The sequence below is a fragment of the Heteronotia binoei genome, chromosome 17 (assembly GCF_032191835.1).
Source record: "Heteronotia binoei isolate CCM8104 ecotype False Entrance Well chromosome 17, APGP_CSIRO_Hbin_v1, whole genome shotgun sequence".
NCBI lineage: Eukaryota > Metazoa > Chordata > Lepidosauria > Squamata > Gekkonidae > Heteronotia > Heteronotia binoei.
This window is the reverse complement of record NC_083239.1, coordinates 55,937,626-55,953,438: the sequence shown is the minus strand read 5'-3', so window position 1 is coordinate 55,953,438 and position 15,813 is coordinate 55,937,626. Positions and strand designations below refer to the sequence as shown.

At 52.7% G+C, this 15,813-nt stretch overlaps 1 protein-coding gene across 1 annotated transcript; it reads left to right on the top strand.

Annotated features, from left to right (window-relative positions):
* The first annotated feature begins 484 nt into the window (after window positions 1-484).
* Window positions 485-12,440, top strand: LOC132586360 (CLOCK-interacting pacemaker-like). The gene is made up of 4 exons (XM_060258396.1): window positions 485-505; window positions 2,826-3,044; window positions 10,460-10,641; window positions 10,874-12,440. The coding sequence occupies exons 2-4, from the start codon at window positions 2,846-2,848 to the stop codon at window positions 11,765-11,767; spliced, it is 1,275 nt and encodes a 424-aa protein (XP_060114379.1). The 5' UTR covers window positions 485-505; window positions 2,826-2,845; the 3' UTR covers window positions 11,768-12,440.
* The last annotated feature ends 3,373 nt before the right edge of the window (window positions 12,441-15,813 follow it).

The window sequence follows — 15,813 nt, the reverse complement described above, 5'->3', positions numbered from 1 at the left end:
GCCGCTCTCGCTCTCTCTTCCTCTGTAGGAACCTGGCAGGAGGGAGGCCACCTGTAGCTGTCTTGGCACCGTGAGAGCCGGCCGGGGAGCACGTGGCTCGCAATGTGTCTGTGGGGCTGTTGCGCGGCCATGTGTCACAAACAGCTGCCTGCCGGCACCGCCCTCCAAAGGCAGGCTGCAGGAGAGCGGAGGGGGCTGCTGGCCCGGCTGGCTCCTCCCCGCCCGCCCGCCCGTGGCTGTGGCAGGCCGTGCAAGAGGAGTCAGTCGGGGTGGGGAGGGAGGGAGGCTGTCGGCCTGGTTATGTAATCGCAGGGAGACTCTGCAGCCTCGCCCTGGCGGCAGAGAGGAGAGGGGACACGCTGGCTCTGGGGGAGATGGAGGGGGATGCTCAGCTTCCTCTGGAGCACGGAAGGGGGCTGCGGGCGGGCTTGTGGTCCTAGCTGGTGGAGCCCCTGGACTGTCAGCCCCAGATGCGGTGGGAGGCACAGCCACAGCCTTTGTTTAGGTGAGCAAAACCCGGCGACATGTTTCTGAGAGCGGCTCTGGTTGTCATTTGTGGGGTTTGTGAGACACGGCCGGGGTTGTGTGTGTGTGTGTGTAGTGGTTAGAGGGGGAGGGGGGGGGAAGTTAAGTTCTGCTCAGCTGCAAAGTCTGAGGCGTCGTGGGTTAACCCGACAGGAAAATGGAAGGTTTTGTTTGTTGTGAGAGCAGATTGGTGGCAAAGCTGGGACAAAGGCAGAGCATCTGCCTGGCACGCAGAAGGTCCCAGGTTCAATCCCCGGCAGCGTCTCCTGTGAAAAGGACCGAGCAGAGAGGATGAGAAAGACCTTTCTTTGCCTGAGATCCTGGAGAGCAGCTGCCGGTCTGAGCAGACAACTTGTTGGTTCTGATTCAGAATACGGGAGCTTCGTGGGTTCCCGTATCCACCACAGTTGTCGGGGTGGGGGGATTTAGTAATGCCACGAAGGTTGTGGCCCCCTTGGGTAAGTTTGTGAAGAAGGTTCTTGTTGGAGGAAGTCACAGCGGGGTGGGGTGGGCCGGAGTCCTTCCCAGCAGCTTGTGAAGATAAAAGGACCAGGGAACGGGGGATGGGGCGGGTGCTTGCACTGAGCCTAGGGGCACCCCGCTGTGGGTTGGGAAATTCCTGAAGATTTGGGGGTGGAACCTGCAGAGGGTGGGATTTGGGGAGGGGAGGCATGTGCCGCAGAATCCTCCCTCCAAAACAGGCGTTTTCTCCTGGGGGAGGTGATCTCTTGCTGTTTAGAGATAAGTTGTTGTAATTCTGGGAGGTCTCCAGGCCACCCCTGGAGGCTGTCAACGTTGAGTGGGCCCCCTGGGAATTCTGGTGGGCGTGCAAAAACACACAAGCTATCGCCACCACATTCTTAGTGCAAATCTCAACCGTATTAAATATTCTCTGAAGTGTTCTTAAATCCACAATATCGTATGTAAAGTCTCAACGCTGAATTATTAAAGTTCCGTCAAGACATGTATTAACGCCCTTAATAAGATTCACAGCCGCTCACAGTCTCGTTGCAGTCCCCAGTGACGACGCGCCCAGCGGTTTCTCTGGTGGCTGAATGAACAGGGGCATTGTGGCTTTTAGAACAACGGCAGCAGGGAGATCTCGGGGGGCTCTTCTTATTGCTCTCCCCCAGAGCGAGACCCAAGGAAAAAGGCCCCATGAATTTCCAGTAGAAGAAATCCTACAAGTGAATGTTGCGCATTTGTATGGGATGTGTGGGGGACGCGTAAGCAGCCATAAGGCAGCCCTGGGAGCTTGGCTTGTGACGAGGTTTCTCAGGAGGCAGTGAAATCAATCACAGGGGTCTGGCAGGAATGTGGCACCAGCCCTGTAAGGAGTGGACGTCATCTTGCTTGGCGTGTGATCTCTCGTGTGATCTCTGGAGATCTCTTGGCTTGTGATCTCTGGAGACCATGAGGAAAGGTTGAAGGAGCTGGAGGTGTTTAGCCTGGTGGCGGTGGCTGAGAGGTGATAGAATCACCATCTTCAAAAACTTGAAAGGCTGTCATCTAGAGGATGGTGTGGAAATGTTTTCTGTGGCCCCGGAAGGTAGGACCAGAACCAACAGGTGGAAATTAAATCAAAAAAGCTTCCAGCTCAACATTAGGAAGAGCTTCCTGACCGTGAGAGCGGTTCATCAGTGGAACAGGCTTCCTCCTTGGGAGGTGGTGGGCTCTCCTTCCTTGGAGGTTTTTAAACAGAGGCTGGATGGCCACCTGACAGCAATGAGGATCCTGTGAATTTGGGGGGAGGGGTTTGTGGGTTTATTGCATTGTGCAGGGGGTTGGACTAGATGACCCTGGAGGTCCCTTCCAACTCTTATCATTCCTGACCGCTAGAGCAGTTCCTCGGAACAGGCTTCCTTGGGAGGTGGTGGGCTCTCCTTCCTTGGAGGTTTTTAAACAGAGGCTGGATGGCCACCTGACAGCAATGAGGATCCTGTGAATTTAGGGGGAGGTGTTTGTGAGTTTCCTGCATTGTGCAGGGGGTTGGACTAGATGACCCTAGAGGTCCCTTCCAACCCTATGATTTCTGACTGCTAGAGCGGTACCTCAGTGGAACAGGCTTCCTTAGGAGGTGGTGGGCTCTCCTTCCTTGGAGGTTTTTCAACGGAGGCTAGATGGCCATCTGACAGCAATGAGGATCCTCTGAATTTAGGGGGAGGGGTTTGTGAGTTTCCTGCATTGTGCAGGGGGTTGGACTAGATGATCCTGGAGGTCCCTTCCAACTCTTATGATTCTCCTGCGTGGGCACACCCCTGCCTGACCTCACGGTCCTTTTGTCCCTCTTCTTCCTCCAGGAGCAGCTGAGAGCGCCACCATGCCTTCTGGTCAGCCCTCCCCGCCTGGTCATCCGTCCAAGCCCGGGAAGAAGACCGGCCCAGCTCGGTCCTCAAAGTCAGAGTGCCCCGACTCGAAGGGCCGCCCGGTACAGGCCGAGAAGATGGCAGCAGGCCTCAAATATAGCGGGAAGTCCCATCATTCGTTGAGTGAAGTGGAGAAGGACTCGGGGTTCTCTGGTAGGGGGCCTGCAGACGGGGCGTGGGGGGGCACATGTGGGAGGTCACTCTTTCAGGGAATGCAGCTGCCAGTTAACATGAACCCTCCACACCCCCAAATCCAACACTTTGAGGCACCGCAGGAAGACTCTTGGTGCATGGAGAGAACGAGTTGTTGCTGAGAGCCGGTTTGGTGTAGTGCAGGGGTGGCCAACGGTAGCTCTCCAGATGTTTTTTGCCTACAACTCCCATCAACCCCAGCCAGCATGGCCGATGGCTGAGACTGATGGGAGTTGTAGGCAAAAAACATCTGGAGAACTACTGTTGGCCACCCCTGGTGAAGTGGTTAAATGCGTGGACTCTTATCTGGGAGAACCAGGATGGATTCTTTACTACTCCACTTGCAGCTGCTGGAATGGCCTTGGGTCAGCCAGAGCTCTCTTATCTGGGAGAACCGGGTTTGATTCCCCACTTCTCCACTTGCACCTGCTGGAATGGCCTTGGGTCAGCCATAGCTCTCTTATCTGGGAGAACCGGGTTTGATTCCCCACTTCTCCACTTGCACCTGCTGGAATGGCCTTGGGTCAGCCAGAGCTCTCTTATCTGGGAGAACCGGGTTTGATTCGCCACTCCTCCACTTGCAGCTGCTGGAATGGCCTTGGGTCAGCCATAGCTCTCTTATCTGGGAGAACCGGGTTTGATTCCCCACTCCTCCACTTGCAGCTGCTGGAATGGCCTTGTGTCAGCCATCGCTATGGCAGAGGTTGTCCTTGAAAGGGCTGCTGCTGTGAGAGCTCTCTCAGCCCCACCCACCTCACAGGGTGTCTGTTGTGGGGGAGGAAGAGAGCCAGTTTGGTGTAGTGGTTAAGTGTGCAGACTCTTATCTGAGAGAACCGGGTTGGATTCCCCACTCCTCCAGTTGCACCTGCTGGAATGACCTTGGGTCAGCCATAGCTCTCACAGAGCAGTCCTTGGAAGGGCTGCTGCTGTGAGAGCTCTCTCAGCCCCACCCACCTCACAGTGTGTGGTGTGGTGTGGGGAGGAAAGTAAAGGAGATTGTGTCTGCTCTGAGACTCTGAGATTCAGAGTATAGGGCAGGATATAAATCCTATATCATCATCTTCATCTTCTTCTGTTGTCATTAGGAGTGGTCAGTTGCTACAGTAGTAAAGGGGGAATGCTGTCTTTCCTTACTGGCAATCTTCCTTCCAACAAGAGTTCCCTTGAGAACGCCCTGGTACCCAGTCGCTACCTGAGGACATCTAGACTGATGCCATTAGGAGCACTACAGCACTACAGCAATGGAAACATTGAGCTGGAAGGGACCCCAGAGGTAATCTAGTCCAAATCCCACCCCCTGCACGATGCAGGAAATTCATAGCTACCTCCCACCCCACCAGTGTGCCCAGGGGAGGGTGATCTGGAGGAAGATTCCACCTTGACCCCAAAGTGGCAATTTGCATTTCCTTGGGCATATAAGAAAGGGCCATGAGAGCTGAGTTCCGGCTCCACCGCTTCGTGCCCCCTCTCATGATCTGCCAGACAAGAAAGGAACCCTGGGAAACACCTTAGAACCGACCCAGAAGTGCCTGTGTGACCCAGCATATTTGGAAGAGGTTGCTATCTCAGAGAAGTGAATTGTACTAAGCAAAGCAAAACTAGTCTTTCTAAAAACGGGTTTATTATAAAAGAGAGGATAAAAAAGGAAAAGTGTTGCTGGATTTTAAAAATGGTAAAAAAGGGGAGCAAAAAACCACAGGGAAAAGGCACAGACCACAGAGACATTTAAATTTTTAAAAATTCAGTTGAAATGAATTCTGCTAAACACCCGTTACTGAAGCCGTAACAGGTTCCTCAGAGCATACACAGAGTTCCTGGCACTAACAAGATGGGGAAGGAGTCCTTATTCCCCTGCCCACTCTCCTGTTTTCTGCTGAAGTCTGAAAGCTGCTGGGGCCGCCTTCTCTGTCAGAGGTGCAGCAGAGAGAAGCTGGCCGTGGGTCTCCTGCAAAGCTGACATGCAAAACAGCCCTTTGGCATCTGACCTCAGCACTCGGTGCTTGGAAGCAGGTAACCAAAGGCCAGATATAGCCCATTGCAGAGAGTGGCCCTTCGGCACAAGGTCCCCTGGGGCTCATGACACTAAGAGAGGAGGAGGAGGAGGAAGGACCCTCTATTTTTCTTCTCCAGCCAGGCTGTTATGCACCAAAGGCATCCTAGGACACTCTGACCGATTTCCCCACTCGCCTTTTGCCGCTCTCACGCTCCTCTTCTCTGCAGGGCTTTCGTGGGATTTCACTCTCTCTGCCCCGGGGCTGTAACTCGCTTTGCCTTTTCCGCGTGGCAAACAGAATCTGGTTTTTAGAGGATCTTGTTTGCTGCGCGAAAGAGGTGGAGTGAGTTACAACCCCGGGGCAGATCGTGTGAAACCCTAGTGAAGCCCCACGGAGAAGAGGGGAGTGAGAGCGGCAGAAGGCGAGTGGGGAATAGGTCTCTGCTTCTATGCTTGGGGCACTGGAGCTTGGGAGAATGGGGGGCTTTGAAAATAAAAAAGGGCAGGGAGATGCAGGGTTTGGGGGCCCCTTCCTCACTCGACGGTGCTGTCCCAGCCTGCCCAGTCATGCGCTGAGCTCCCTCCATCCTCCTGCGCTTTGCACAGCATCTTCACTTACAGAATCAGAGTTGGAAGGGGACCCTAGAGGCCATCTCATCCAGCTCCCTGCAGGATCAGCTTTGAGCATCCCTGACGAGCATTTGTCCACCCGCTGCTCGAAGCATGCCAGCGAGAGAGAGCTCACTGTCTCCCTCGGCAGCTGATTCCACTGCTGAACAAAGTACAAAGTTTGTTAAAAGTTTCTAATCTCTGGCCAGCATCTTTCTGGTCATAATGCAAACCCATTATTGCAGGTCCTCCTCTATGCAGCCCCGTGGCGCAGAGTGGTAAAGCAGCAGTACTGCAGTGCTGTGGTCTGAACTCTCTGCTCATGACCTGAGTTTGATTCCAGCAGAAGCTGGTTCAGGTAGCCGGCTCCAGGTTGACTCAGCCTTCCATCCTTCTGAGGTCGGTCAAATGAGTCACCAGCTTGCTGGGGGAAAGTGTAGAGGACTGGGGAAGGCAAGGGCAAACCACCCCGTAAAAAGTCTGCCGTGAAAACGTTGTGAAAGCAACGTCACCCCAGAGTCGGAAGCGACTGGTGCTTGCACAGGGGACCTTTCCTTTTCCCTCTATGTTGCAAACAGGAACAGTTCTCTGCCCTCCCCTAAGAGAGCACCTTTCAAATACACACAGAGAGCTATCGTGTTCTCCTCCCCCCCCCTCCCACTTCCTCTTCTTCAGACTGAACATCCTTAAAGTCCCTCAACCTTTCCTTGCAGGGCTTGGTCTCCAGGCCCCGGATAATCTTCGCCACTCTCCTCTGCACCCACTCCAATCTGCCCATCTCCCTCGATTGCTCCATCCCTCTGCCAGGCAAAGAGTCTCTTGTCCTCTTAACTGTGAAAAGGCCGTGACACCCTGGAAGCCCCCCCCCCCCCCCGAGATCCGGAGCCCCTCTCCCTGCCACTACTGCTGCTCTGTAGATTATTGCAAATGTTCATTTTGAGAAAAAAGAAATTCAAAATGCTTCTGAGGTGAGGGAAGCACAAGAAGGGGAGGGTGTCCGTCTCAGACCCTGGCAATGGAGGGACTTGGATTCGTGGCATGTGGCTTCCCCGCGAGTAAGCGTCCTTGCAGAGGAGCTGTGGCCCCCCACGGGAAGGATTTCTGGAGCACCTCTCTGTCCAGAGCAGAAGCATCTGTCCTTCCCTGCAAGTGAGACGGGGCAGAAGGGATTGGCTCCAGTTTCTTCTCTCCTCTGCTGGAGGATCCAAAACATAGACTGGCTCCTTCAAGTTCCTGTTGGATGATGATACTGGATTTATATCCTGTCCTATATTCAGAGTCTCAGAGCGGCTCACAATCTCCTCTATCTTCCTCCCCCACAACAGACACCCTGTGAGTTGGGTGGGGCTGAGAGAGCTCTGACAGAAACTGCCCTTTCAAGGACAACTCCTACAAGAGCTATGGCTGACCCAAGGCCATGCTAGCAGCTGCAAGTGGAGGAGTGGGGGAATCAAACCCGGTTCTCCCAGATCAGAGTCCGCACGCTTCACCACTACACCAAACCGACTCTCTCACCAAACTGTTTGACCCTTCTCTGTGGAAGGAGCTCTAGATCCAGCCTTCTGGGGAGCCCTTTGCAGGGGTGGGGGGGATCATGAGGCCAGGAAGGAAGAGTGCTGGAGGGGGAGGGTGGGGCTGTCTCTATAATTACCAACTTACCACCTGTCTACTGCTTTGTTCTCTGAGCAGGACTTGGTGTGTTGGCTCTCTGCTCAACAAGAATCTGGGCAGTGCTGCCAGATGCTCCTGTGTTGCTTTTCCATCTTTCTTTTCCTGATCTAATTAAAAATATATATATTAAATTTCCAGTGTGAACGGGCAGGGAGCGACTGCGGTGTTCCTGGGCTCCTTTCCCATTTCATTTGCTCCTTCCCACTTAATTTCTGATCCCCCATTCCTGAATTTGGCCTCAGTTGTTTCAGGACAGTGGCCATGATGGTGGGGAATGGAAGGGGGGGGGGGATTTGATGACTGTTTCTCAGCTGAATCAATTGCTCCTTATTTTGGGGTTGTGCAATTAAAGCTTGGCTATCGTGGAAAATCAACAAGCAGTTCTTTGGTTTGGGGGGGTGGGGGGGAGAGAAGCAGTAACTTAACACATTCCCCTTCCCTTCTCTGGCTGCTGACACGCCCGGAAGGACAGAAGGATAGATTCAGGCATCCCTGCAGTGAGCTGGAAGTAGCCAGAGAACAAAGCAGCAGGCAAGCGCACCTTTAAGACCAACGAAGTTTTATTTAGAATGGAAGCTTTCGGATGCTCTTAGGCAGACTTCATCAGACAAAATGGGAACGGCAAGCAGCGATTCTTAATATAAGTGGGCAGTGTGGAATCATGGGAATGTTTTTAGCAGATTAAAAGAATCGCAAACAGGGATCTGTGTTTGTCAGTGTTAGGACAAAGCAGGGCTGAAAGAAAAACACTGGAGGGTGATTAAAAAGCAGACTGCCGTTGTAGGTGCGAAGTGCCATAAATCTAGGTAACATTCTGGTTTTGTTAGTTTAAATAGAGGGCCTGGTTTCTCAAGAGATGATAACATCCATTGCCTACTGGGATCTGTCTACATGGAAGTAGCCAGTTCAGCAGAGGAGAAGAAAAGAGAATCATGGAGGTAGTGGAAATAATCCGTGAAAAATGACTAATAAAAGTTAAAGCCACAATTCATGTGCAACGTCTTGAGCTTTTGCCACTGTCAAGATATTGTGCTGGATACTCTGTCCAATGCATCCCTCAACAAAGATTGAAACGTGAAGAATATGCTGACTATCCACGTCTTCCAGGATATCTACACTTGACTTGGGATATATTGGAGAACTTTTCAAGTTTTACACTAGCAAGAAGAAGATGATGATATTGGATTTATATCCCGCCCTCCACTCCGAAGAGTCTCAGAGTGGCTCACAATCTCCTTTCCCTTCCTCCCCCACAACAGACACCCTGTGAGGTAGATGAAGATATTGGATTTATATCTCGCCCTCCACTCCGAAGAGTCTCAGAGCGGCTCACAATCTCCTTTCCCTTCCTCCCCCACAACAGACACCCTGTGAGGTAGATGAAGATATTGGATTTATATCCCGCCCTCCACTCTGAAGAGTCTCAGAGCAGCTCACAATCTCCTTTACCTTCCTCCCCCACAACAGACACCCTGTGAGGTAGATATTGGATTTATATCCCACCCTCCACTCCGAAGAGTCTCAGCGCGGCTCACAGTCTCCTTTCCCTTCCTCCCCCACAACAGACACCCTGTGAGGTAGATGAAGATATTGGATTTATATCCCGCCCTCCACTCCGAAGAGTCTCAGAGCGGCTCACAATCTCCTTTCCCTTCCTCCCCCACAACAGACACCCTGTGAGGTGGGTGGGGCTGAGAGAGCTCTGACAGAAGCTGCCCTTTCGAGGACAACTCTTATAAGCTGCCCTTTCGAGGACAACTCTTACAATACAATTGGATTATATTGTGGGGGGGAGGGAAGAAGGGGTGCCAGCCAATGGGAAGACTGTTGCTGCTCTCGACCAATAGCCTGGCAGAACACCTCTGCCTTACAGGCCCTGTGCTGCATGGCTGAGTGTATTCTGGGGGGAGGCGTGTGCCTCTGGTTAGAGAAGAGGGGGGTGGGCACAGTGGGAGGGCTTCTCGTGTCCTGGCCCCACTGGTGGACCTCCTGATGGCGCCTGGTTTTTTGGCCACTGTGTGACACAGAGTGTTGGACTGGAGGGGCCACTGGCCTGATCCAACATGGCTTCTCTTTATGTTCTTCTGTGACACAGAGAGTTGGACTGGATGGGCCACTGGCCTGATCCAACAGGGCTTCTCTTATGTTCTTCTGTGACACAGTGTTGGACTGGATGGGCCACTGGCCTGATCCAACAGGGATTCTCTTATGTTCTTCTGTGACACAGAGTTTTGGACTGGATGGGCCACTGGCCAGATCCAACAGGGCTTCTCTTATGTTCTTCTGTGACACAGTGTTGGACTGGATGGGCCACTGGCCTGATCCAACATGGCTTCTCTTATGTTCTTAAGAGCTCTGGCTGACCCAAGGCCATTCCAGCAGCTGCAAGTGGAGGAGGGGGGAATCACACCCGGTTCTCCCAGATAAGAGAGCTCTGGCTGACCCAAGGCCATTCCAGCAGCTGCAAGTGGAGGAGTGGGGAATCAAACCCGGTTCTCCCAGATAAGAGTCCGCACACTTAACCACTACACCAAACTGACTCTCATGGGAATGCACTGATGCATATTGCGAAGATGAAATATTGTTGTGGTCTGTAAGACCTTTCATTCATAAATTATTGAGATTATATTAATTGTGTATGAATTGTGGCTTTAACTTGTATTAGTAATTTTTCACGGATTATTTCCGCTACCACTTCAACAGAGAAGGCCAGAAGTGGCTGGGAAATAAAATGGGGAAAGGGACTTTCAAGGGGAAGCAGCTTTTTGGCTGGATGTCTGGCAGGATCTTGCCACCGGCGCTCTTGCCTTCCTGGGTCCCTCTGGGAAGTGCAGAGCCACGCAAAATGATTGTCGTAGCCCCAGTTTGAACCCTGGTTGTGGGAAAGTAATGGCTGAGCTGCACAAAGGGGCCCAGGCTGGAAAATTTGAAAAAGGGGATGTGGGTAGAGGTCTGGGTTCACAGTAGGACATCCTTGGTGCCGTTAAGCGGGGTTGGGGCCCTCGTGGGGGGGGAGTGGTTAGCTGAGTGTTTCGCCTTCTTTTTTTCCCTCCTGCCTCCTGAATACTTCTCCCCCCCCCCCCTTTTGTACCTCTCTGTACAGATGTGAGCTCGGAGTACCTGAGCACCGTGGAGCAGACAGACACGGAGGACCAGTCCGCCTCCTCCCTGCGCCGCCCGCCCAAGCTGCAGAGGGCTCCACAGAAGGCGTCCGGGGGGCTTCCTGGTGGCACCTTCGCCAGCCTTGCTCCTGTGTACTTTGTCAGAAATGTTGCCCTCAAACAGGTACCCCTTGAGAGGAGGCCCCGGCACTGCCTGCTCTGTGCCACGGCTGCCTGGGAGCCTCTTCTCCCTCCCCCACGTTCCCTCCCAGCAGGGCCCCAGATGTGGACCAGAAGGAAGGAAGGGGGGTGGGGGGCAGCGGTGCCCAGTCTGATCTCCAGTGCCCTGTGCCCTTCCAGAGTGCTGCGTCCGTTGATTGCTGGCTAACGCCTGTTCTTGCTTCTTCCTTCTGCAGCCCCCAGGCGGCCCATCTGCCCCGACCCAGTTCCTGGCGTGGGGCAGCCAACACTCCCTCAACGGCCTGCAGGGCCCCCCAGCCCGCGTGCTCCTCATCCAGCAGCCGCTGGCCACCTTGAAGCCTCTCCTTCCCAACCGGAAGTCTGCGGCGACCAAGGCGACCTACCCGGCCAGCCTCAGCACTTACCCCAAAATCGCTCCTCACCCCGGCCTTGACCGGCAGCCGAAGGCGGCAGGGCTGGAGGCCGCCCTGACAGGCGACAACGTCAGCAGGAACAAGCGCTTCTGCTTGGAAGAGGCCTGGGTCTCGTCCTCCAAGCCTGCTGCGGCAAAACGTGGCGGGGAGAAGCAGGGAGGGGAGCCGCCCCCGCCCCCCGCTTCCTCGGACCCTCCCGCCGTCTCCCAGAACGCCGTCACCTCGTCCACCGGCTGCGGGATGGCCGGCTTGGAGCAGGCGGAGGTGCGGATGATCTCTAGGGCCTCCAAGAAACTGGGCTTCAGCAGCCTGGCGAAGCAGCGCCGCTTCCACAACACGGTGGAGATCCTGCGGAGGTCGGGGCTTCTGGGCATCACGCTGCGGACCAAGGAGCTGATCCGGCAGAGCAGCAACACGCAGCGGGACTTGGCCGAGCTGCGGGAGCAAGCCCAGCTCCTCTGCGAGGCCGTCCAGAGCAACGACACCCTCGCCTGGACCCGCCTCCAGGAGGCCGTGGACCGCTCCGCCGATTACTGGGCCAGCAAGGGGGCCGCTTCTCACCCGCTGCGGGGGCAGAGCCTGCCGGCCGAGGCCACCGATTCCTCTGCAGCTGAGGCCCAAGAGTCTCCCCCCAGCTCGCCTGTGAATTTGTCCCTGGCCCCGGCTGCCTCCTCAGTGGGACCAGAGCTGCCTTAGCCCCTCCGCGTTTTCTTCCCGAGCAAAGGGTGTTCTTTGAAAGCAGAAGGGATGAGCCTCTCCTGACCCTCAGCCTCCAGAAGGAGCTTTGAGACGAAGGCCGGGCTGGCCCTCTTGGCCACTTGGGGGACTTGGATGGCCTCTGAGAGAGGGGAGGGGAGGGAGGCCTTTAAACCTGGAGCATCAGGCTGGGCGCTGCCGGCCTGGCTGGGAACTAGATTGGTGGAGGGGAGGGGAGGGGAGCTTGGTGGGTTGGGTTGCTGAGGCGGAAGCGAAGGCAGGTTGGGAAAGAGGAGTGGTTTTGGCATTGATCGCATCACAGCTTTCTCTCTCTGGAGCTCAGGACTGTGTCTGTCTTCTGGGAGCAAGACTCCGCCAGAGCTTTCCAGCATCCTTCAGACTGGACCGGGGCTTTCGGCTTTGGGTCTCTCCTGGCGTGGCTGTTCAGGGGCCTCCTGGCAGTAAGGAAGCCAGTCCCCTCCTCCTTCCACCCAAACTGCCACCTGCTTGCAGGCTGTGCTGGGAGAAGAGAACTGCGCCCTCCCTTGGGGGACTGAAGGGTGAATCTGTACCACTCTCTGCCTGGTGAAGAGCTCTGCCTATCTGGAAAAGCTTGCGTTATGCTGCTGCCGACCAAAGATGGTCCAATAAAATGGTATCTTCTGGCTGCTGATATTGGACTGCCGGGTGCTGGTTGCGTCTCTCTGTGGGTGCTGACCTTTGTTGGAATAACAGGCTGTCAGGATGAACCTCACAAGAGGGCTCTTCTCTGCCTGGTCTGGAAGGAAGTAAGAAACCTGAAAGGTTAATATGCAGTTCTATAGTGTCCAGAACACGTGATGTGATGGTGTCGCTTTACTCTGCTCTGGTGAGACCTCACCTGGAGTCTTGTGTTCAGTTTTGGGCACCACATTTTAAGAAGGATCTAGACAAGCTGGAAAAGGACAAGAGGAGGGCGACGAAGATGGTGAGGGGTCTGGAGACCAAGTCCTATGAGGAAAGGTTGAAGGAGCTGGGAATGTTCAGCCTGGAGAGGAGGCGGCTGAGAGGTGATAGGATCACCATCTTCAAGTACCTGAAGGGCTGTCCTGTAGAGGATGGGGTGGAATTGTTTTCTGTGGTCCTGGAAGGTAGGACCAGAACCAATGGGTTGAAATTAAATCAAAAGAGTTTCCGGCTCAACATGAGGAAGAACTTCCTGACCGTTAGAGCGATTCCTCAGTGGAACAGGCTTCCTCCTTGGAAGGTGGTGGGCTCTCCTTCCTTGGAGGTTTTTCAACAGAGGCCAGATGGCCATCTGACAGCAATGAAGATCCTGTGAATTTAGGGGGAGGCGTTTGTGAGTTTCCTGCATTGTGCAGGGGGTTGGACTAGATGACCCTGGAGGTCCCTTCCAACTCTATGATTCTGTGATCATAATTAAAGGGCCAAACATTAAAAACAAAGTGTAAAATAAATTATAAACCAACATACATGTATTTATTGTAGAAAGCTGAAACCATTTAAGGGCCCATCATAAGCCTCTATCCTATGTACAGTCATAAAACCACAATGGGAACCCACTCAACTTGACTGGTCTTCAGAGGTCAGAAAGGGAAGTACACATATTGGCTCATAATACAGAATAGAATAAAACAGTAGAACAATGCTGGACCACAAGGAAATTTAATGAGTTGGCACATAGGCTCTGGCCTTATACCTATCTTGATCAATTCTGGACCATGCAGGATACAATAAGACACTGGATGCAGTATGTATGCCCTTGGTTAAGACATAAGGCTGTAGAATAAGAGGCCTCAAGAATATCGCTAAGCCTTTGTCACTTCATTACATTTCCTTTTGATCCAGCATCGTTCTATTGTTTTATTCTGTTCTGTATTATGAGCCAATATGTGTACTTCCCTTTCTGACCTCTGAAGACGACCAGTCTAGGTCCAAACGCGTCCGGTTAAGTTGAGTGGGCTCCCATTGTGGTTTTAGGATGGTACATAGGATAGAGGCTTATGATGGGCCCTTAAATGGTTTTAGCTTTCTACAATAAATACCTATATGTTGGTTTATGATTTACTTTACACTTTGTTTTTTTAACGTTTGGCCCTTTAATTGCATCTTAACATTTCAGGTTTCTTACTCCAGTTTTTGGGTTAAGTTTCTTTCCCTTCTTTGGTTTTCCCTAAAAGGGCAGCTCCTAAAGAAAATCCGCCCCCTGGTAATCCAGTACCTTGCTGGGGTTTGAAGGACTTGTCCAGTACAGAGTGAAAGGAGGGGGGGGGGCCCTCTGGTTGGAGTGTCAGTTTAGGCAATAGTTCTCTCACCACCCCTCACTTTTTTTGCCTATGCAAAGTAGTAGTCCCTTTTGAACAGTTTTCATTGCCTCAGAAGAAGAAGCCCATCTGCTGTGGCAACATTTGGACTGCAGGGGTTGCATCCTGTTAGCAGCTGCTGAAAGGTGGGGGGGGGGACGCTTTGAGAAAACGTCGTGCAGGATAGGAATTTCCCCCACCCAACCCCAGGCTGTGTGTGGCATAGGCATGGTGCAAGGGAGAAAGACACAGCAAAGTGAACTTGGGGACTGAGGTGGGCATGGTCACAGGGTGGCCTTTTCATTGGAAGAAGAGCCCTTATGTGGTTGCCAACTTCCAGGCTGGAAATCTCATGCAATCCCATGCAGCTGCCTTACGCTGAATTCGAAACACACACACAAACAGGTCTATCAAAAGTCAGGCTTGTCTGCTCAGGCTGGCAGCAGCTCACCAAGATCTCAGGCGGAAATGGCAGCTTTGGAGGGTGCACTTTGCAGCAAGATGTCCCTGGTGACTCCCCTCACTGGACACGAAGGTTGCCAACTTTCAGGTAATCCAACAACAGCAAATCGGTGAAAATAACTAATGGAGTCCCTAATGAAATTGAATATTGTAATCCACACAATTCATATTTACCGTAATTCATTCACAATATGGAGTAGATGTTCCAGAAGGCCCTCAACGTCTACTCCTGGAGGGTCTTCTGGAATGTCTACTCCATTTGGAACCTCCATTTGAAAGCAACTAGAATGATTAAAGGTTTGGAACGCTTTCCCTATGAAGAAAGGTTAAAACACTTGGGGATCTATAGCTTGGAGAAACGTGGACTGCGGGGTGAGATGAGAGGTTTACAAGATTATGCATGGGATGGAGAAAGTAGAGCAAGAAGTACTTTTCTCCCTTTCTCACAATACAAGAATTTGTGGGCATTCAATGAAATTGATGAGCAGTCGGGTTAGAATGGATAAAAGGAAGTCCTTCACCCAAAGGGTGATTAACATGTGGAATTCACTGCCACAGGAGGTGGCGGCTACAAGCATAGCCAGCTTCAAAAGGGGATTGGATAAAAATAAGGAGCAGAGGTCCATCAGTGGCTATTAGCCACTATATATGTGTGTGTGTACACACACACATTGGCCACTGTGTGACACAGAGTGTTGGACTGGATGGGCCATTTGCCTGATCCAACCTGCCTTCTCTTATATCCGTATGTTCTAATCTGTTACAAGACTTCACATTTTGCACTAGCACTTTGTCATTAAAACATGTACAACGTTCAGCGGGCTTAAAAATTGTTATGTATGACCTTAGTTAACCTTAATATTCAACTTCATTAAGGACTCTGTTATGTTCACGGATTCGCTGCTCTGTAGGGTTGCCAATCGCCAGATGGGGGCAGGGGATCCCCTGGTTTGGAGGCTCTCCCCCCCCCCGCCTCAGGGTCGTCAGAAAGCGGGGGGAGGGGTGGGAAATGTCTGCTGGGAACTTTATTATTCCCTATGGAGATGTATTCCCATAGAAAATCACGGAGAATTGATCCGCGGGTATCTGGGGGGGGGGCTGTTTTTTTAGCTAGAGGCACCAAATTTTCAGTACAGCATCTAGTGCCTCTCCCCAAAATACTCCCCAAGTTTCAAAATGATTGGACCAGAGGGTCCAATTCTATGAGCCTCCCAAAAAGGTGCCCCTCTCCTTCATTATTTCCTATGGAAGGAAGGCATTGAAAAGATGTGCCGTCCCTTT

What these genes read in the sequence shown, in the direction of transcription:
- LOC132586360 (XM_060258396.1), top strand. Translation starts at nt 2,846, where the DNA reads ATGCCTTCTGGTCAGCCCTCCCCGCCTGGTCATCCGTCCAAGCCCGGG. An exon ending in GAAGGACTCGGGGTTCTCTG is followed by an intron (nt 3,045 to 10,459) that starts GTAGGGGGCCTG and finishes CTCTCTGTACAG; the next exon opens with ATGTGAGCTCGGAGTACCTG. An exon ending in GAAATGTTGCCCTCAAACAG is followed by an intron (nt 10,642 to 10,873) that starts GTACCCCTTGAG and finishes TTCCTTCTGCAG; the next exon opens with CCCCCAGGCGGCCCATCTGC.